Raw genomic sequence first — 22,699 nt, 5'->3', positions numbered from 1 at the left:
ATTAAGCCATGCCATAAAACTGTTAGTTAGGCACAATCCTTAACATACAATATACAGGCATGCATTATTAGCAATGAGAAATCATTTTACTTTCTCACATATACATTTTAACTTTCCCTTTTAATGCTTCAAAATATGCAGAGCATTGTGCATTTTAGTCTGCCACAGAAGTGACAAAGCAATGAAAAAGATCCCAAACAACATTAAGAAACAAACTGAAACAGTAATCACCATCACAACACACCGGGCAAAAGTAGATGTCCACAAGTATGAAGCCACAAACGGGCAAGCTACAACACTTACAGGATTTCTAGCAACTAATAGGTTGGATGTGCCGAGGGAAAGAAAAGGACAGAGATGGGATAAATGACATGGACAGAAAAGGGAAAGTAGTCATGTATCAACATGGGACAGCCATCTTTGTTCTCACTACAAGGGGAGCCCACAAGCAGCACTCCACCATCACCACACACAGCAGGTGAAAAGACTCACTTTAGACAACTCACATCATGTCTGTCTGCTCAGGCTATCTGGTCTAAGAGCAGCTGATGTACAAAAGAAAGTAAAATGATTTATTGTAACATGAAGAAGAATCACTCAAAAGAACAACAAAATGTAAAGTAAAAGTCTTAACTGCAACTTAGCAAGAGCAAGGGTTCAGCAAATTAAATAAACAAGCATTAAACAGCTTTAATCTCCAAAAACAATTTTTTGTAGATTTTTTTATTGTACTGTATTTTTATTTTTTGCTGGTACACTTTCTGTCCATTAGTTGGCAGCTTGTGTACCCAAAACTGGCAAAGGTCAGAGCTTGCCCGCAGCCCAGCACTTGGCATCCGTCACAGTGACAGTTCCCAGTGAGACCCCAGTCACTACCAGAACAGCTCAAGAATAACACACCCGCTGCAGAGGTCGGACATGGTCATGTTAGGAATTTCTCAAAGCTTGGAGGTCATGAAAAGCAGCAGTAAAAAGAACAAATATCAGTTATGTCTTGATTGAGAGAGAAGATAGAAGAAAAGTTTTCTCTGTTATGGCTAACACGGCTCCTTGTAGAACAACAGATGTAAAAATTAAGGTAATGACTAATGGGATATTTCACAGCAATATTCGTCTTTGTTCAAAAAAGTGGAATAATTGGGATTATACAAAGGATGAGAAAAGTTCAGACTTTTTAAACCATATTGCAGGTTAGGGGAAAAATGTCAAAAAAATTATAAAAAAAAAAAAGAAAAGAAAACGAGGGTAAGGAAAAATTTAATAGCTGCTGCCATGACATCCATGTGTTTATGTGTGCTAGGAGGCAATTTACTGCCCAGATAGGTGTTGTTCAGAAAGGTGTGAGGGGAATACTACTGGCCACTGAGACTGCTGAATGCCACAAGAGGACACAGCAAAAAAAAAAAAAAAAGGGCGGTGGGGGGGAGAAAACTTTGCATAAATATGCTCCTTTCCACTAAAATACCTCAATAAATAAACTTTAAAAAATGGTCAGTTTAAATCACAAATTAAGCAGAAGAGAGAGAAGCAGAGTAACGGGCTTTTGCAATAGAACTGTTCAGATGCATTCTAATGACTAAATCAATATTTTATTTTCTTCCAGATTAGAGATAAATTTGGGTGATAATTTTGTGAACCACTTGCTCACTGAGTGTGTGTTAATGGCCTAAAGTAAACCAGTGATTGTGCCAGGGTTTTGGTTGTTTTTAATAAGCATGCTGAAAAAAATTTACATTTGATAGGCAAAGTTAAGTTTTACTCCCATACTTGTCTCTCTGTAGGTCACTAGAGGGAAGCACAGGGGAAAAGCACAAAACATGACAAAAGATGCCATTTCAGTTTCAAAATAGAGTAGCACAAATAATCACGGCACAGTTTTACAGTGTGATATATGCATCAATGTCATGTGCAATTGAAATGTAGTGGGTTTTTTTTAAGTTTGCATGGGTATCAGCTATTAAATATATCTATAAACAAACAATGCAAAAGTTGCATTAACATGTTTTAAGGGGAAGACTCCCTCTAAAACACAGTAACAAATCACTTGAGAAATTCAGAAGCATAAATCTTAATAACCATGCAGTTTATACTACAGCTTCAGGTCTACACCAATGTTTACATTATCTCAAGGCAGAATGTGCAGTATCTCTTTCCCATCTTAATCATTATGTCCTGTACAGAGTTTGGCAACAAGAAACATGAGAACAGAAAGGGTAGATCGGGACAAACCACAAAAATCTGTGTTCTACATGAAAACATGCTCATTTACACACACAAACACATGCACTTTATGTACACTGTGCCACACACACACACAATAAGTACTGTATCAAGCACCTGGGAGACAATGATTCAGAAGGAAATGTGATACTGCAGCACATCCTGCTTTTCATTTGGTCTGCAGTATACTCAACTAAAGAGACAAAGAGGGAGAGAAAGGAAGGAGGCACAGAGAGACAAAAGGCTTGAATGCAGGTGAAAATATTAAGTAAGCACACCTGGCGAGTTAAACACTGGAGCCGTGGGGGTGTTACATACGACTGTCTCAGCCAGTAAGGTGTTGTAAGGGTTGTTAGTGCCTTGTGGTCGAAGAAGAGGATTTGTTAGTAGGTAATTCCCGGTCATTCCTGGAGTGGCAAGACAGAAGAGGAGCAGATATGTTTGGTGTAGTCAGTTGCCAGTGTTTGAAAGGTTCATAAACGAAAGAACATTTTCAGCAATTCTTTTGAGACGTGGTGTCTTCGAGAGGGATCTGATAAAATCTAAAACTAGGATCTTTATTTTAAGTTAAGAATCAGAACAAAGTCTGAGAAGTAGAAAAAAAAAAGTACTTCTGCATGAGCCAAAAATATTGAAATACTTTCAAGTCTTCCTTCCTCCCTTACTTACATTTAACAACTTTAGATAGTTGCAAGTCAACTTCATTTGTTATTTGTGCTGCAGGTCATTCAGAACCCATTACATTTATAAACCCATTTTCAAGCCTTTATGCATCCTATCATCAGTGCCTTTCAGAAGTCATATTTACTTAGGGGAGAGAAAAAAATGTTTTTGAAAAATGGTATTGTGCATTTTTGTGAACATTTCACCATTTAAATCAGGTTCGGATATAAAATCTTCCCCATGTGCAGACACCTTCCAAGTTTAGATATCAAAATATTTATTTAGACTTAAATTTGGACATTTTCTTCCAGGCCTCATCTTCCTTTCAGTTTTTTCCCCCCAGCTTGCCGTGTGCTTTAAGGATCTGAGGTATTTTCACTGCCATTTACCACCTGTGTTAAATGCCATCTGTCATGTTGGGAAGTCTCCAGGGATGATTTTAATGACAGGGAAGTGCTTCCAGGAGATAGAGCCCTCTTTTAGTGCACTGACTCTCCAGGGTAACAAGGCTACTACACCCTGGAGTGATCAATATCCAACCTTTACATTAACATTTCTAGGAAACGGTACTGTAGGAAAAAAGTCTTGCTTCTATATAGTTACTGATGTATCAGCAAGTCAAAATGTGCTTCAAAGCCCTAGGTGTGAGGTTTTATTTTGTGGGAAGAGAAAGCAAGAAAGGCAGAAAAGCCAGAAAGTGGCAGTCAGAGAAGGGGGGAAGAGGTAGTCAAGTTAAACTACCTTGGTGTAAACCCTCTTCTCCCTTGCATGCTTGGAAAGCCATTTCAGAGGCAGCAGAAAGCCTAACAACACACTAAGCACTCCGGGTCACCCAGAGTTGAACATCATCTTCTCATCATCATATTTTGCTCAATCTAAATAATAAATGACAGTTTTTCCCCCTCCCTCTTTCATGAATCCCCCCATAAAGTAATAGAGGTCACCTTATATGCCAGACAACAAATTGCATCACTCTATGTCAAGATTTTCTTAAAATAAAACTTTATTTCCCCATGTTTTAGTTTTGTCTTTGTTTCCCCCTGAGGCTGGGTATGAACTTTGGGCAACCAGCTCTTAAATAAAAATAAACGTTCTAGCCTTGCCCCAATTTGAGACTGAAGTTTTATGGCCAGAATGACAGCGCACAGAGTATTTGAGGACGGATTTTTGTAATCCTCTGTTGGCAGAACAGGGTGACTAGACTAAAGACCTAGATCTTTTTTCTTTTCTTTTTTTCAACTGTACCCCTCTGTCTTTTCAAGCTGAAAGCATTTATTACAATAACTAGCAAAGGCTCCTGCATGGTTTTGTGAAATCATTGAAACCTGAAGGAGTATTTTTAGTTGGATGATGAAATGTGTGCATAGGTGTTCATGTGGAGAGAAATGAGGTGTAAACTGACCTTGGTTAAGGGTGGAGGTGCTGTTGATGTCACCTGAGATAAAGGAGGACTCAGATTGCTTTCTTACGGTGTCATTCCACATTCTCCTGATACGACTCTGTCAGGTCAACAAGGGACAGTCATTAGGACTTTAAACAAGCCCAGTCACCTTTCAGATCAACTTTCATTTATTTTCTATGTATGTGGAATATGTACTTCTGACTATACCACTTCCCACTTGAATACAACGAGGAATGGGCAATACTAATGCTCACTTTCTCTATGTCTCTTAAAACATTTATTTTATTTAAGTCAAGTTTTGAAATTCATCTCCAGTCAGGATTATTTTCAGTAAGGGTGAAGAATTACAGTGTGAGAGGGATGTTTCTCTGTAAGCACAGTACGTCTGGAGGTATTGTCTAATAAGGCCTATTAACCTTTAATAACAAAGGAATATAGCATTGTTTTGCAAGTTTGGCTTTCCCCACAGTAAAATGTGCTTGCAGTGCTCTTTAAACAGTGCAGTACTATTTCCCATGCACATAATGTTAGTGAGAAAACAGATAAAAGCAAGTGCTAAAGGGGGCGGAACGGAAGAAAGGTATTCATGCAGTACAGTGGATGCTGCTTGTAAAATGTGACGTAATGTTTGTCTCTTGATCTACCTCTGAAGCTAAGCAAGATGGTGTGCATTTTTTTTGCTATAACTACATGCTCACGATGAAAGTACATTCCCATGAACAATTGTTCAAACTTTGTAAATAGACTGCATGGTGAGTGTGTATCTGTGCTGGAAATGTTGTGTTCTTCTCAGCTTTGACACTCAGCAAGTCTTTGGCTGTATGAAGTTGCTGGTCTACCTGTGTACCAGAGGAGTAGCGTGCGCTGGTCCGTGTGGTGGAAGTCTTTACAGAACCATGTGAGCTCTCAGTTGGCAGCCCTCCGCAGCAGTACGTGTGGCGGAAGCATTTGCTGTACTCTTTGCGGACCTGCGCGAGCAAACATCTAGGTGTTTACATACAATGTTGACTTTACTTATTACTTAGCCAAAGATTTTAAAGCGAGCAGTGTTTGTTCTCTTTATAAGCACGTGTAGCGCTGTGATTCTGCATGCCAGTGTGAAGGTTTGGCCTTGACTAGTCAAATTCAGCAGCCTTTAACATTGAAAGGAAGAATCACTGTCTTTGTGTGCTGTGGATGGCAAGATACGTACTTTTTTCTGAAGAAGGCAATGGAAGATGAAGATAAACATTCCTTGGAAAGTGTTGAATATGGTGAAGAGGTACGCCATGACAATCGAGGCCTCATTGATGAAGAAGAGGCCAAAGGACCATGTCAGACCAAGCAAAAACAGCAGAGCGAAGGCACCCATGACCCAATGTCTAAAAGGCAGCAAAAAAAAAAAACACAAGGAGAGGATAAATCCAGCATGAGAGGTGGTCAGTGACTGAAGAAGGACTCCAATTTTTAATCACCAAAATTATGAAGAACAAAAAAGCTGTAAACCAGGTGAGAGGAAAACAATAAAATGACACCTATGTTATCTGCAAAGTCCCTTTCTTGCTGTTCCCACCCTTCCATTCACACACACACTCTCACCAAAAGTTCCTGTCTTACAACTGACAGAAAGCAAAACTTTGATCTAGTTTTCTGTAAATAATAATTGATGTGTACACAGAACAACATAATCAGAGAGCACAGTATGTTTAAAAATTAGCTTTAAAAAAACCATTACATACTCTGATGTACTAAATATTTATCTAGTGAGTGTGTTATCAGAACTGGAGAACTAGGAAGATGTAGAAAGAATTCAAGGAGATTTTCCGCCTTGTGTGTGAAGGTCTTGTGGAGCCTTCAGACACCAGCAGCAGTTAGAGTTTAATGTTCAACCACAACAACACTGGATTATAAAAAACAATGGACATGGTGAAAGTGAACAGTCACAAGGACAGTGGATGAGTAGCTTTGAAGCTGCAGTCTGAAAAAGGATGAAGCAGCAAAAGAAAAAAGAAAGAAAAAGGAAAGAAAGAGTAAGGAGAGAGAATAAACTACAAGCTGGAGAGGACACTTCTGGGCAACATTTTCTTACTTGATAAACCGTTTATTATCTTCATAGCTAGAGAGCATGATAAGCAGGAAGAGAGAAACACAATTAGATCAGAGCGCATAAAAGCGTAGGTTAGTTGGCATTTGAGTTAAGATATTGTCAAGTTTGATTCAAGAGAAATCAAGACAGGCAATGAAATTAAGGGTCTAACAGTTGTGTGTTTTTGCTGTTGCTGATTCAATTAGAAAATTATGTGTGGAGCATTTGGTCAGAACACATCATCTGAGGCTAAATTTGTATTATGCCACTATATGTGAGGGTGGTGGTGTTCAGGTAAAATGATCTGAGGTGCACATTAAACGCTTACCCAGGCAAATCTGTATTATAGTAGCCGTCACAAACGCGATAATTACTGGTGTGGGTCGCAGAACAGAGAGAAGAGGAGAATGATAGGAGAAGAAAGGAGAGGGTGTGCGTTAACTTTGCCTTCACATGCAACATGCAATGACACTGGTGCTAAACTGACCAAACTTTGGCACAAAAAAAAAAACAAACAAACAAAGAAAAAGACCACAAAGAAGCAGCCATTAATATACAGTGTATTTCTCTATTATAAAGAAGCTTAAGCAAAATCAATTCTAACATCCACACCACTCTGACTGCCACCATGTTCTGTAAATGTGCTCTGTTGTGGCTCTACTTATAAGGGAGTAGTCTATTTCAAATAAACTAAGGAATCTAAATAAGCCATGTAGCACTGTTATTCCTGATTGTAGTTTTACCACAATTCTATCTATAATGCTGCACACATTCATTAGGAAAAACCAAAAGATAACAAATATTGGATAAAAATAGTAACACCGTGCTGAGTGCTGGAAATATAATGGTACAAATTAACCTGGGGCTGTGCTACTGCGAGCAACAAAACCTTATAACCAAAATGCACGGGGCCCTGAAATTCAGCCTCCAATAAACAGTGGTAAATATTGTTTTCACAGACATGCAAAAAAACAAAACAAAACAATTAGTGCTACAGAAAACTTTGCTTTCCTTACCAAAGCAAAACACACCATAAATGTCGAGGCCACTTAGAGAGCCTAGACTAGAAGGGGGATAGGGGTAGTGGAGTGGTGGTGGTAATGTTGGAAAAGATTTTTTTCTTTTCCAACATTGTTTACTGAAGTCGCAGCCTTAGAGTGATGTGCGTCGTGCCTGTGCAATTGTGCGGCTGGTGGCTTGGAGCAAAACAACAAAGGATGAAAAGACATCTAAAAGTCTGTAGTCATCATGGCAGCTAATTCGTGCCGAAAGTCTAATTCAAAAACTGTGTTAGATTTGCAATTTCTGGAGTCAAAATAATGACCTCCTCTAATAATTGCCCCTTTCTGATCAGAATAATTTTCCAAATAGACCCTGCAAAAAATTTATTCAAATGTTACTTGCTAGTCCAGTACTGAAACTTGGCTTGGAGGTGGGGGACAAAATTAATTTTCTCATGAAACAATATGAAGTTTGAAAAAACACATTTCCTCAAGAGTAAAAGAGCCTTAGTTTTCCTGGGGGGTAGTAGCAGAATAGCACCAGTGTTATATTGCTGATAAGCAGGAGAATGCAGGGGTACAAAATGAGGAGATTTACTTACTTTATATTCTCCAGTCGGCTAGAGTCTGGTTTCAAGGTGGTAGAGTGTTTCACCATTTTGTACATTGTGATGACCAGGAAGATGAGATTGAGCTGTCAAAACAGAGTGATGACAGTGTTAATCCATGAAGACGTACGACAGAGAGAGAAAAAAACTGTTAATTTGTCTCTAAGTATTAAAAGAGGAGAGCCTTCGAATCGCTGCATGTCCACAGACTAATCCAATAAACATCTATCGTTCCAGCCTGGCTCAGACGGGCCGACTGGCGCCAAATTTAGTGTCATTCTATATCAATAAGAGCATGGAAATGCATTAAAACCCATCAGAGTAAAAAAAAAAAAAAAAATAAATAAATAAATAAATAAAAGAAAAGGAAGAAACAGCAGCAGCCTGGCAAAGTCAGAAAGGAATGAAAAGAAGCAGGAGAAATAAGAGACCCTCTTGTTGTACAAAACAACTGCATATCATTTTATGCACATAGTGAAATATTATAAGATATAACCAGCTAGAAAAGGCTTGAGGGAATATTGTATATTTTGTTCGATTCTTGTGTGCAGTCAGATAAAAAGGGAAAGAGAAAGAGGGAAACGGAGCAGGGGGATGGCGTTTGCTTGCTTGCTTTAATGTATTAAATCTTAAGGGAGCCAGTGGCACATATCAGGTCGAGACAAGGATACTATGTGCACTGTTTCTGGGCGCATTTATTTGGTACCTTAAAAATCAATACTGTGATTTAGAGACACAAAGACTGGATGGGCCAGCAAGGAGCCGATCCAAATAATTTACTTCAAAAACATTTATTCTGGGGCAAACTAGTCCCTGACACAGCATGTACATGCATTCACAGCAGATGAACCAGACTGTGTTTGTACTGCAAGCCAGGCATGTATAAATAATGTCAAGCAATATCTGAGAAAGAAAAATTGAAATGTTTGCTTCCAATAGTGCATATCAAAGGATCAGACAAATATATGCAAGCTACTGTACTGTATCTGTGGCATGCTGTTTAAAAAAAAGACATATAAAGACAATAAAAACCAGTTACAACAAAAGCCTTTTTTCCAGGTGAGTCTTATAAACTGTGCATTTCAGTGTTATCATGTTTTCTTTTGAATAAGGCATAAGAAAAATGGAGTAACATTGCCAGTATGAGGGCATGAAATAAATGTATGACCTTTGTGAGCTAGACTCAGACCACGGCCATTCACTCTTAAGCAGAAATTCTCTGTTCTGGTGCACACTGCTATCAAAAGACTGCCTGCGATCAATACATCACCCCTCCACGTGCAACCAACTCATGCAGTTGCTCACAATAACCCAGGCAGTAAAAGACAGGGCTAGAAGAAAAGTTAAGAAAAAGAAAATCGTGAACCTTTACATCACAGACGGCACTAAAACTATGTTTTGTTTTAGAGCTATCAGCCATCGTTTCTGTCAGCATGAGCATGAGTCAGACAGTGGGGGTGGGGGGTGCCCAGACTTTTCAAAAAACCTTTCACACAGCCTGGAGTGGTGACATGGATCCAATGAGACAGAGGAGAGGGACACAGTACTTTAAAGTAACCTAGCAGCAGGGCACATGTTCCAACCCCCACCAACATGCTTTCGCAGCCCATCCCAAGGGATCCCCCTGGCTAGAGCAACGCTGCCTTGTCTCTATCCTTCACTTTGTCTCTCTGTTTCTGAATCATCACTGCAAGTCATGTAGAAGCACCTCACCACACTGGGACCGAGGAAAAAGCTTTCTTGTGAAGTGGACTGTGTGTGTACACACTGAACTCCAAATGAACTCCTGGAGATAAAATATTAAAGGTGCAGATGGAGCTGTCCAGATGATAAGAAATGCTAGCGACGTGTCATGATCTAAGAGGCCTTGTGTTGAAGCTATCTCAAGCATACTAATGGCTCCCCCCACCACTCATTACTTCCATGTTCCCTTTTCATGGAGCTAATACCCCCTGTGCCCAGAGACAGTACAACCTCAGCCCAAGAACATGGATCTAAATGCCTTCCTCCAGCTTTTGTTTCAGTCAGCATTTAGGACCAAGAGCAAAAAAAAAAGAAAAGAAAAAAAAAAAAAAAAAAAAAGCAAGAGCCAAGAGCAAAAAAAAAGAAAAAAAAAAACAGGAAATGCAAGCGAAGCAAAGGGAAACAAAAGGATGAAAAAAAGCATGACCACCCTTGGTCAATACCAATGTTACTTGGTACAAACAAGGTTTGGGTGGCGGCTGGGGAATCCAGACGTGAGCCAAAGCAGCACCGGTTTGTTTTTTTCTTCCTCGTGTGCCTTTTCTCTTCCTCTCCCTTTCCCTCATTGACAAGGACAAAGCCAATTTGTAGAGAAACCAGGGTCATGGATTGTGCAGACAAACCTTGCTCCTGCGTGCTCCCCTGAGATGTCCCTTTCCACACCACTTTGTCTTTTTGAGGCAATTGTTGCACAGAATCAGACGAGCAATGTGCAAAGTCTAAGAAAGTGCTGCAAAACCTCATTCCTGTCACACATTAGCTCGGCTACAATACATTAGCTCCTCACAGGGTCATGATTCTATCTCTCCGGTCATCACCACCGGGAACCCGATCATCATTTCCACTGCATCCACATTTTTCATGCAAATCATTATGGAAACAACACACACTTCGAAAACAATGAGGGTTAAGGAAACATATTCCTGTGTGGCTGACAGAGCCTTTGCTGACACATGGAGAAATGTATGTTTGTTTTATTACAATGTTAGTATTACCTCAATTATAAGCTCACACATTCAAAGTAGTTGCAGAGAGAAAGAAATATGTGAAAAAAAACTGTAATTTCACCATTTACTCAGGTTCTCTGTGCGTCATCTCCTCCATTTTTAACTGCTACATCAAGTGGCAATGTCTCTTTTTGAGAAAACTGTGAAATGCAGTCCAGACAGCACATTCGTCTTTTATTTATTCTGTAACAACACATACAAAGAGCTGTACTATATCTTTACTTTGAAAGCTCCAAGCAGGCGGTCAATGGTGTTCAAAGACTCGGTGGAATTTGACATGGGTGCCCCCTCTCGCCTGTATATTTTCAGTGTTGGTTTGATGTTCAACAGAGGTCACTGCAGCTGTACATACAGTACTAACCATTATGTTGGATAATGAACGCAGCACTGAACAAATACCACCCATCCTCCCTGCACAGCAGCAAGATAAGTTTGCAAAGCTTCCTCAGCCCTTGGTGTGCATGAGGGCAAAGCAATACATGGTGTGCTAGACTAAGTCTATATCTGAGTAATACCACCTGTTCTTTTTTTTGCACACAGAGGTAGGACTCCCTAAGGTCTCATTCCTCTGAGCCTTTCTGATGGAGCAGGAGATAATAATGTCATGACCAGTAAATAATTGCATGCCTCAATGGGACATATGTCAATATGATATGTTATATGTCCTTCACCCCTCATGGTCCTTGACCAAACAGAGAGGTACCTTTGCTTTTCCTCTTCTCCTTGACACTGTCATCTACTATTTACTTCAGGCAGGCAAACACACAAGGAGGCTGATGCACAGGAGGAAAAAAAGGAGCTGTAAAATCTAACCGTGTTATCTTACAGTATGTGCTATAAAATGCACACCTTAAGGCCATTTTAATCTATTTTTTGACTTTATCACAAAAAAGTGTAACTTGAAGACCATTAGGAAATGTCTGCAACGTGAGACTTCATGCCAGTTGTGTAAATGTGAAGTTAAAGCATACTATCAAATCCTGATCCTTGTCAAGTGGCGAGAGGCAGAGAGACTTGTTGGATGCCTCGAAATCTATCTTTCTTGCAAAATTAACCTGTCATCACTGAGGAGACTTGGAGCAAAAATCCTGCTGACTTTTCCTTCAGTTCAACCATCTCACTTCCCTTATGTCTTGCCAGCATCTCTTTCATCTCACCCTTTCAGTCCATTCGTCTGTCACTTTCGGTATTCAAAGAAAAATAAAACAGCTTACCATGATGATAAAGGTGACAGGTCCTATAAAACTCCAAATGAAATGATTATCCACACTTAGCCAGCACCTAGGACAAAGAAACACACACTTCAAATATTAATGGAAAGAAATTAATTTTTGGTTACTTGGGCTAATGACATTAGTGCGTACTTCCTAGTCAATATTTAACTTTCAAATGCTCATTTCACAGGCCGAATATTAATACACTTGTACAAAACAGAGGGAAGACCCCAAGTAGCCCCTTTTGATAGCTGGGTCTTAGCTAAGACATGGCCATTAATCTACATAAAAGGCTTTTTCCGCACAGTGCTCTTCTCTTTGAGAGAGCATTTACAAACAAGAGGTCACAGGAGGGTCTTTGAGTAGAAACGCATTAATGTAGCTGCAGCCCCCTGAAACCACAATGTTGAGTCTGTCAACCACTTTCTAATGACATAAAAAATTGAACAGCTGCCCTTCGCTGGCAAAAGGAACTCAAATATTTTGGTATAGTCCCCAGGGATGCACATAAGGCACAGGCAGAAGTGATGAATACATTTCTTTTCAAAAGCTGCCCCATGCAGATACAGCAGGTAAACCCACACAGTGTAGTATCCAGCGTGTCTGCTCTACATTTCCAAGGATTTGTCTAGTTGCACTTACGCTTTTTTGGTTCCGTAGCTCCTGTAGTCAATAGCTGCAGAGACACCAACCACGATGGCTGGGAACAGGTAACCAGACACATAATAGTATTTTTTCCGTGAGTATTCACTTTCAAAGACCTCCACAAGCATGAGGTAGAGCTGGACCCCCTCAAGACACATCCAGGAGAAGCAGGCCAGGAAGAAGAAATGAAGGATCCCCGCAATGATGGCACAGCCGATCTGCATGAAGCAAAGAATAAATATTCAAGGAAAAACAGGAATAAATATGATCACAGTTTCAAATAAACTGGTGAGATTTTTTTAATATTTATTATTAGCATTTATTACTTCAAACAAGACTTAAACAGGACAAATAGTATCTTCATAGCATTTTAAAATTTAATTTCTTTAATTGTATATCATACTGTATATCCTATCTTTTATTAAACCCCTTGACAGATGACATTCACCGCTGCTGCCTCCCTGCAGTGGAACACATATCAGTGACACTGATGAAAAAATTGGTAATGAATATTCATTCACAGTGCGGGCTCCAACTGTGCAAAGGTTTAGCTTTCCATCAGCACAGTAGAATTTTAAATTCTCATTGTACTGTATGTATAGAATTGCTAGATTTAATCATATCGCTCAGCACTGGAAGTTTTAATTCCCAGCTCAATACAGAAAACTACTGTTTTGCACCTAGAAATTGAAGTGAAAATGTAGGTGGAAAAAAAAAATGTTGAAAGTGGTATGAAAGCACAGCCATAGCAACTGTGGCTTTAAGTGAAAGAGGAAAAAGACCTGTCAAGTAGAAGACATAGACCCTTAGTAATCTATATTAATGGTGCTGTCCTACTAGTGTCATGTCAGGGACAAGCAGGGAAGGCTGGAAACAAACAATGCTTAAAGTCTCATCCATTTTACTCTGAAAGGGTCTTTTATTTTGTCTTGGGGGTGAGAAGAGATAAAGTGAGAGGGAATGCATCAAAACCAAATCAATACGGTGCAATCGTTCTGACTTACCCTGGGTTCTGTCATATCGATACCAATTAGGAATATTAACTCAGCGATGAAGAGATTAATGCATAAGTTCTTGTGGATGGTATTGCGATCACTCTGCAGGCCTCGGAAGAAGCAGAAAGTGAAGATGCTGATGGTGAGGCAGACGAGGGACACCACAATACCAACGCGAGTGATGACAGTCAGAAGCAGCTCATGCACTCTGTCATTAACCTGGAGGAAATAAATGATATGTAAATGGAAAACTAAAGAAAAAGTTTTTGCTTAAGTTCTTTAAAAAAAAAAAATCCAGAAATATTTTGTCTCAAATGAAATAAGACCTTGTCATAAATAGTACATATTCTGCTGTAAAGAAGCTAAATACTTGCCAAAGTTTCCCAAGTAGCTCAAAAAAGTTTGGCTAAAAACATTAAATTACTTATTGATTCACACTGAACCATAATGTTATAAAACTGGAGAAAATAGAGGGATAAAAAAATATTTATCATTTTGTTTTACTGCCTTTTTTTGTAAAATACTTGACACTTTTACAACTGCCTCTAAACATCCTTAAAATCATATGACAACAGCTATAACTTGCAATGAAAGGTTAGACATAGACTCTGCTTCATTTTTGGGAGTTATGAGCCAAGCGTTTGGTGATAATTAACGAAGTGTTAAACCTTAAGTCTTTTTGTGGTAAATCTGTTTTTAAAATTGCTATTTAAAAGCATAAAGCCATTTTTGTATCCTAAACACAGCAGGTGAGTTTGAAATGGACGTAACATACTGAGATTTCACGGTGTGCCATCAGAATGGCAAAGTTGGTGAGATGGTTGCAGGAGCAGGTGGTGTGGGTTTTATTGGAGTCCAGAAGTTTGCAGCCTTGGGTGGACCAGTAGCCCATCATACTCCTCTCAGAGTAATTCCAGAAGGAGCAATTGGAGTTGAAGTAGTGCTCCATCTGCAGATAACAAGAGATATGGTTAAGTGTCCAAATAATTGACTGTCTGAAATTGAAGTACATGTAGAACACAGAGGCCATTTACCCCCTACTCATACAAAGTATTTTTCTGCACTGATATGGATGAGGATTTTTCACTTCACAGCTCTTATGAAGCAATTCATATGTTGTATCTCATTTGGCACATGCTTACCAAATCAACTGAAGCATGGTTGGGTATATGAGGCCTTAATAACAGAGAAGCCTAATTGTTTGACGGCACGTCTTTGGAATTGCACAATTTCTGTGATGAAAAATGAAGCCACGCAAAGCCCTCTGGGAACTCTAGTGACAACTTTAAAAGACGTAAGATAATTGGGGCTCCAGTAATTTCATCCTAGATTGTACAGCTAATCTAGGAGTTAATTTCCCCCACTATAAAAGAAAATGGGTATCATTTATATCCCAATGTTGATTAAAGAATTAGTTTTCATTAAGAATTCACTTAGGTTCTAAAGACTCCTTTAATTTGATGTTCAATGACTTAAATAAACTGCCGGCTGACCTAGGCAGACATTTACAATTCAAATTGCAGATCTCTGTCTACTCTGAATGTTACCTCCTGGTGTTTTTTAATATGACCTCTCCGTTCATACCAGCAGGGAGACTCACATCAATGTGCTCCAGGGTAAAAATCACTGGGTCATTAAGGAATACACGGCTGGACTCTTTGTTGATTGAGGCAGCAATGATGTCAGAGTTGACGGCCACGGACACGTTGCGCCCGTAAGCATCGTTGGCCATTTTAATGGTGGCATTTTCTGTGCTGAGAAATTGGCCTAAGTTTTTGTAGAGCACAAAAACCAGCTTGGCAACTCCTGCAGAGTGAAAGAAAATGCAAACAGACATTAGAGGAAGAGAAATATGAAGCTTCCAGAACAATTTAGACAAGCGGGGAAAAAAGAAAAATACAATGACAAATTATACATAAAAAGATGAATAAAAATATTTAAACCCAGTTTATTTAATGTACATATTCCACAATAAAAACTTTGAGAATGGGAGAAAGATGAGTGACAGATACAGACAGATAACTTTTAAATTTGGCTTTATGTTTTTGGCTGGAATCACAGGGTTTGGGTTTTTTGAGATAAGTGTTCAACTTTTCACAAAAACCAGAATAGGAGCTAGTGTCAAAAGCAGCATGCCTATATTTTATTTTATAGATTTTCACACAGTGAGCAAGCACTTTATTGCTCTTTGAGCCACCAGAATTAGCTTATTTCTTTCTTCCCTTTTCTTTGTTATGTGTAAAAGGGCTTACCATTCCGACTGTTGAGCTTGACAGTGTTGGCTGATAGCTGAATTGAGATACCGCTCTTGCTGGATTGGGGAAATTTAAAATCCTGAACCTGGCCATCTGTGCTGAGTACATATACATCCAGGACTGCAAAGTGCAGAGATGCAGCGGATGGGTGAGATAAGAAGAATGAAGGGAAAAGAAAATGTGATATCAGTCATTACAGGCTTTTTAAACAAGGTTCACGGTCATAAAAATTAAAATCTGAAGAATACTGAACCCAAACGTTTCTACACTATAATGCTGCAAACAGCAAAGGACATCAGTGATTTAAACCATAAACTAAACAATGAAAAGATTAATCACAAAGTGATCATTTCATCCCAGTGAGACTGTACTAATATAAAACAGTGACAAAGGAAAAAGCATCTAAGGAAAAGATTCCTTATATTGCCCAACAGCTGAAAAAATGAGGGAGAGGAGAGGAGACTGTGGATAAACTATGTACTTTTTCTGACTCCACAGCAGGCTAATGTTCACATTAATGTATAGAGTTACAAGGTCTAGACGCATACATTTATTAACTAAGCGCTCGCAATCAGAGAATCCAGTCTATTTAATTGTCTGATATTCATCACTTTGTCAGTAAGCGACTCGTTAAACCTAATATGCTTTGTTTTTTCTGTTCCCCTGAGGTTTAAATGCTTATTATGAAAACAAAGTCCTTTTTTATGTGGCCGCCTTGTTTTCCTATCACAAGAGTTACTTTCTCAATGAATTGAAAGTAATCAAATTAACTGAGCTTGCATCAATCGAGGGTGCTTGTCATTTGCTTACCACAAACTCAGCTTTACTTACTTATATTGTCTGCAGGAACTTTGACAAAGGCAGGTTCCATGAGGTTGTCAGCAAGGACAAAGGCCCCTTCCTCCAAAGTATCCAGTAACATAGTGGCTGCATGCGTTTGCTCTGTGCTGTTCATGTCTTGCCACGACTTCAAGGCCTCTGGTCGCAGAAGGTTATCGACTGTGTCCACAATGGCCTGTGTCCAAACAAAACCAAGCAAACAAATACACACACAAAAAAACAACAAAGGTTCTTAGAAAGAAATGTATTTGTTTGCAAGAGTAAGCAGCTACATACAGACAGTGAAGTGAAATGAATGAAATGTGCTGAAGCATCCCATCTGTCGGGACTAAAATGAACGTGAACTAAAGAAGCAAAAAAGATGTATATGTATAAAAAAACAAACAACGGCATTTACTGGATTAGAAAAAATCATGTTAAAAAACTGTTTTGATGAAGGAGAAACTACAGAGAAAAAGAGATGAACAGGAGCATCATTAGAAATGTTGCATATTTAGCTTCTTTTGGAAGGACGCTACATCAGGGCTGACAGTTAGGGTCACAGTGTATTGAGCCTATTAACTCTGTTGGATAACAGGATATTAGGAGATGGCCAGATGAAAGTCAAAGTACCCAAAGCTGTCCTCAGTTGAAACTGTCTAACTGCAAAGTTTAGTATTTTGCATGTAGAAATTTTCTTTTTTCCTCGCTGATCTGCATGTACTCAAGATCAACTACTTTATTGTACAATTGGGCTTTACGCCACGCTGCAAAAATCCCTAAAAAGGCCAAGGAAATGTGTGAAAAATGAAACAGAAAATGCAAATGAATACATGTATTTTTTTTAACCTATCCTGTAGCCTTCATGCAAGCATTTCTTTATCCTCACACTTTCTGCCACCTGAACAGCTCAGTGGATAAATTAGGTGTAGGATCCAGACGACAGTCAGTTTTTTTCAGGAAATAATCAAATCAATGTGTCTAATCAGGTAATCAATGCTGGCGACAGTGGGTGGAAAGGGTGGGGGCAGCTAATGTGATGTTGTGTCAAGTATGGTAGATGTCTGATACTGCTGAGTCAACAATCTGTGTCCCAGATCCTCTCATGCTGTCATTAGTCAAATTAATGCTGTCATTTACAACCTCTGTAAGACTAATACCTCTGACTTCAGATCTACACATTGTGACATTAAACCCCCAAGATGATGCAACATTTCTGGGGAACTGGTTTGACTACATACGTGTATTCCCCCCACCCATTTTCTCTTCTCTTTTTATCAGCGGCCATTGACTGGCTAATTAACTTGATCCATTTTAATACCATCCCGCAGGGGAGATCTGGATTGGGAGGGGTGACTTTAATGCCAAGTGGAGGACACTGATATATGTGACCAAAATACTTTGATGTGTCAACCTAACCTGGTAGATGTCTGTGAAGATTCTCAATTCTAACCTGACAGAATTCTATGAAACAGGAAAAATTGATTTGACCTGGCTAACCCTATTAACCTGATAGAGCTAAAGATTTGCACCTTTAATTTATGAAACAAATGACTTACATGACCTAAAACCTGTGTCCTTGTGAAACAAGAGCCACAATTTTTACTTAATGGGATGAAAGTTTGAATGATGGTCCTTGGAAAAAAAAAAAACTTAAATAAATCACAACTGAACTGTGTGTGATGCAATATTCTTTTTAAACAGAAAGAAGCTCTGATAAGAAAGCAAAAATTGCGATAAAAATTAACAAATTCTTTAGCAAATGAGACGGATGTAAGAACAGAATGATTGTTTGAGTTGTGCTGTTATGCATCCAGCTGTGCAGTCTTGAGTAAATACTTAGAAAACATATAATAGGGAATAACAGAATGAAAACAAAATACACCATCGCTGTCAATGGATAGAGGAGGGTGGGACAAAAACAAATATACACATCCATGAAAAGAAGCCACCTGAGTAACTTCTCTTTGACTTAGAAAGCACTTTGTGTCTGTGTGTAAGGCAATTACTCAAAAAAGCAGGAAGCACAGAGAGGAGGGAGTATATGACAGTGCAGAGGGTACATGCGGCTGAACTTGGGCTGGGGCATATACACTAGCACAGGAACAGAGGAGGGGACGGCAAAAAGCAGAGCGACCAGAAGCATTGCTCCAGTACCTTCATGTATGCCCTGCATGTCCTTTCACGTTTTTGAAGCTTTTTTATTAAAAAGAGAAAAGAACAGATTAAAAAAAAATAGACACATAATTTGCACAAGTTCATGAGCTTGAGTAAAGGTTTCGTGAAAAACAAAGTCTTTAATGAGTGCTGGATGGTACAAACTATTATAAGAGCAGACCAGCCTGTCCCCATCTCCTGGTGCACTCTCTCATGTGCCTCTCACCGGTTTACCTGAAGGCTGCACAATAAAGGTGCTTTGGTTCACATTTATGCTCACATATTATAGTTTCTTCTAGATTGTCAGAGCCAAATTATGGCCATTTTGCCAAATGCACAGATACTGCCATTAATATAGTCTAAATGTAATGCAGCTATTTATTTTGGTCCTGTTCTGTTTTTCCTGAAATGAATGGGAGAAACGGACCAGCTCCACATGACATCTACAAACTGTATTACTGCACTATTTTGGGGAACAAAATAAAATTCTGCATTTGTCATCAGACTGTTAACCTGTCGGTAAAGCCCACGAGCCATGTAAACTTTGTAGAGCGATTCAGCAAGAGAAAACTGGTGAGAATGGGAGTTACAATTTAATTAAATATTGTGTATATTTGTCCAAATGCTTTTCTTTAATAGTGGTTGTGGTTACCTTATTGAAGCTGCGTCCTGCAGAATCCTTCTCGCTGGGTCTCAGCTCCTGAAGCTGAGCATCCAGGATGTCTACTAGCTGCTCCATGAGGCGCACCGAGGAGCTGACATCCCCGGCAAAGATGGGGCCTTTGGTGTGCTTGGCTAACTCATTGGCCAAGTTAGCTGCATTTTCACCGCTTCGGATCTGCGGGGGCAGTGAGTAATGTTCACAGGAATGCAAGAAGACAGAATTTTTTACAGCCATATTTCTAACATCAAATTACACTTGAAAAAGTCCTTGAAATGCCAGTTTTGAAAGGGGGGTTTAATGTTTTTCTTCACATAAGATAAGTTACCATAGTGGCAATTTTTTTTACTGTGCAGTAAGTTAGAAAACAGCGGCACACAGAGAGCTGCTTGCTTTATCTGCTGACAGATTATGGCCCTTGTTACACAGAGGGCAGCATGTTTAAGAGTACAGTAACTGTTGCTTCAAAGTTGGACCATTAAATACATGCCAGTTGGTAATATTATTACATGTACACTGCTTCTATTTTATACAGTATAAATATAGTATAGTATATATATATATATATATATATATATATATATATGTCAGTACTATATGCTAAATCTCTTTTTGAAGCAATTTGTATCATCATTTTGCAGTTCTTTTAACTGATGCACCATAATCTTCATACATGCTAGTCTTCACAGCCTTTGCCTTTATTAGTTTTGGTGTAGTCTTCTGAAAACACACACTTTCATAGCTTTTCAAGGATGTGTTTCTATTATTTTGTCTCCCCACTCTATGTTTTTAAGAAACACATTCCTCTTAGAAGAAAAACAGTGAGGCAGAGCTCATACAAACCTTCTGGGCTACTTGGTTGACCCAGTGGGAGGTACAGTTGCTGAGATCAGGGCCCTTCGGGTGCCAGGCCCCAGTGGAAAGGACACATAAATACGAGGCAGTGCCTGACAAGGAAAACAAGAACAGAATAGTCAAGTTCAATCAAGTCAAATCTAATTTATTTTCCCATGAAAGTCCTATGCAGGGCAACAAAGGACAAGGATAAAATGAGACATTGTGCATAAACAACATATTTACAACAAATTTATACATTCAACATCTGCTTGTGTATGTACAGAAAATTTGGCCTCTGACAGATATTTTTTTAGTCTGCTAAAACAATTAGAATTCTGTTAAAGAACAAATTAAAATGAAACATCTAGTCAGTAATTTTGTTTCTGAAAATATTTTTAACTACTAGTCATGCCTGCTTTTGCTACAAAGTAGTTTTCTGTCCTAATTAGCACTGTGGATGATGAACTCTGAACACTAACACGATTTCACATGATTTCGCAGTGAGTGGAGAGGTGTATGTATCCACACAAGCTCCAGGAAAAACAGCTGAGCCTGCTCCTCTGCTAGCACAGATTGCTGAACCATGTTTTGACCTGGAATGACACAGCTAAAACCCTAAGACCATTATGTCTTCACTAATTCCCTGTACACCCATTAAATCTGGCGCTCTTTTAGATACTAAGATTATTGTATGCAAGCATATCAGACAGATCAACAAACTCAGGGATGTTCTCTGGGGATCATTTCAGGTCATATTGAAAGCAGCAAGCACACAGCCCTGAGAGAGAGAGAGAGAGCTCTGTTTACCTCGTGTTCCCTTGGGGCAAGGTCGCTCCACGAGCATGCCCCTCTGAGTCTGAGGCCACGATATGTCTCTTTTCTCTGTGGCCTCACAGAAGCGCTTAGGTAAGGGGTAGGACTCCAGGGTAGGAGGGGAAGTAGTCTGTGGAATCACAAGAGGTGGCTTGGGCGCTCTCCTGCTGCCCTCCTTCAGCCCTGTTGTGGTGGTAGCGTTGGCTACACCCCTGTGTGCTGTGGTTGTTGTGGTGGTGGTTGTAGTTCTCAAAGGCTGAGGGGATGTAGTCACCTCTGACACTGGTGGTGGAGCTGTGAAAAGAGAGAGAGGCATTATGTTTGGTTAGACCATTATTATGTAATGAGCAACCAACGAGGAAAAACATTATGACTTTTATGACAGATGGAGTTTTATTCTTGCTGGGACACATATTTATCAGACTTACAAACATACAAACAATAATGCAATGCAGTGTATTGAATTTAAAACTTGATCTTCTGGTGGGCAGATGCCCTTATGCCACCTCCACAAAAAAAAAAAAAAAAAAAAAAAAAAAAAAAAATTCTCAACATGTTCAACACTGTCATGCTTATACATGCAAGTATTCTGTTGTGTAAATTGCTGTTAAGTGCTTTGTGCAACAAGCGTATTTGCCTTCCCGTTGACTATAGTTTATCCAAGGCACTCAGTCTGCAGCGAACAAGACAATAATTACAGTAACATCCTTTTGCCTGGCAATCATTCTTGCCTGGGAGATTTTGTGGCATGGCTGATTAAATTTCACTAGAGCAACACAGAACCTGTATGTGTGGCTATGGTGCCTGAACATTCATTTTACAGTTGTTTCTTCCAACAACTCATACTCTGATAAAGCAGGTGTGCAGTAACTCTTGCAGTGCCCCAGGCAAAAACAATATGTTTCAGTCTTGGCAACGGAGAAAATAGTGCACTCCTTACATTTAACATGACCCACTAAGGAAAAACTATGAAGACATTTTTCATGCGATACACTAGAGAAGTCTGAGTAGCACTGTAATTACATTTCATAAAAGTCGAACACAAGGGAGTTTCATAGATGAAATGTTGATAAACACTAACTGTGATATAAATCTGCTCCACACCACGACCCTGCACCGCCCCCTCAGCTCCCCCAAAAATATTTGTTAGTTGAATTTAAAAAATAAGCTATATTAATCAAAGGAGCTTTGATTGGAATGCAGTGTGCATACTGAATCTAATAGCATCTGAGTACTTTGATTTCCTCCATTAGGCTGCATGTAGAGCATGCAGGGAATGTGAAGAGGTGCTGTTACACTGCTTGAGCTGAGCGCAGTTGTACTCAGTAGTAACTGCTAGTGAAAACATCGATAAGATGGAACAAGGGAGTCAAAGACAAGACAAGTGAAATTAAGGTGGATGGTGGAAAACAGAAGACACAGAAGAAGATGACAGAGTCTATGTTGCCAAGATGGAGAAGGAGAAGAGACTTTTTATCTCCTAGTGGATTGGAAAAGAGGTTGCCAGACCCCAGTTGGCAACACCTCCATATCTATTGCCTCCATTGGATAATGGGTCTGCCTAACCCCACCCCTCCAACACACACACACATGC

At 39.4% G+C, this 22,699-nt stretch overlaps 1 protein-coding gene across 1 annotated transcript in view; it reads right to left on the bottom strand.

Annotated features, from left to right (window-relative positions):
- Window positions 1-22,699, bottom strand: part of adgrl2a (adhesion G protein-coupled receptor L2a) — an 88,962-nt gene that overhangs the window by 1,435 nt on the left and 64,828 nt on the right. Inside the window, exons 8-23 of the mRNA XM_026323530.1 lie at window positions 21,100-21,399; window positions 20,299-20,402; window positions 19,447-19,632; window positions 18,795-18,833; window positions 16,650-16,833; window positions 15,816-15,938; window positions 15,164-15,369; window positions 14,339-14,512; window positions 13,573-13,782; window positions 12,566-12,786; window positions 11,924-11,990; window positions 7,954-8,045; window positions 5,478-5,646; window positions 5,125-5,253; window positions 4,286-4,382; window positions 2,499-2,627 (exon numbers count right to left, since the gene is read on the bottom strand). Coding sequence (XP_026179315.1) covers window positions 2,499-2,627; window positions 4,286-4,382; window positions 5,125-5,253; window positions 5,478-5,646; window positions 7,954-8,045; window positions 11,924-11,990; window positions 12,566-12,786; window positions 13,573-13,782; window positions 14,339-14,512; window positions 15,164-15,369; window positions 15,816-15,938; window positions 16,650-16,833; window positions 18,795-18,833; window positions 19,447-19,632; window positions 20,299-20,402; window positions 21,100-21,399 — 2,430 coding nt within the window. The remainder of the gene's footprint in view (window positions 1-2,498; window positions 2,628-4,285; window positions 4,383-5,124; window positions 5,254-5,477; window positions 5,647-7,953; window positions 8,046-11,923; window positions 11,991-12,565; window positions 12,787-13,572; window positions 13,783-14,338; window positions 14,513-15,163; window positions 15,370-15,815; window positions 15,939-16,649; window positions 16,834-18,794; window positions 18,834-19,446; window positions 19,633-20,298; window positions 20,403-21,099; window positions 21,400-22,699) is intronic.

Source organism: Mastacembelus armatus, chromosome 4 (assembly GCF_900324485.2).
Source record: "Mastacembelus armatus chromosome 4, fMasArm1.2, whole genome shotgun sequence".
In the NCBI taxonomy this organism is placed as follows: domain Eukaryota; kingdom Metazoa; phylum Chordata; class Actinopteri; order Synbranchiformes; family Mastacembelidae; genus Mastacembelus; species Mastacembelus armatus.
Note: the sequence above shows the minus strand (reverse complement) of the source record. Positions and strands in the feature narration are given on the sequence as shown.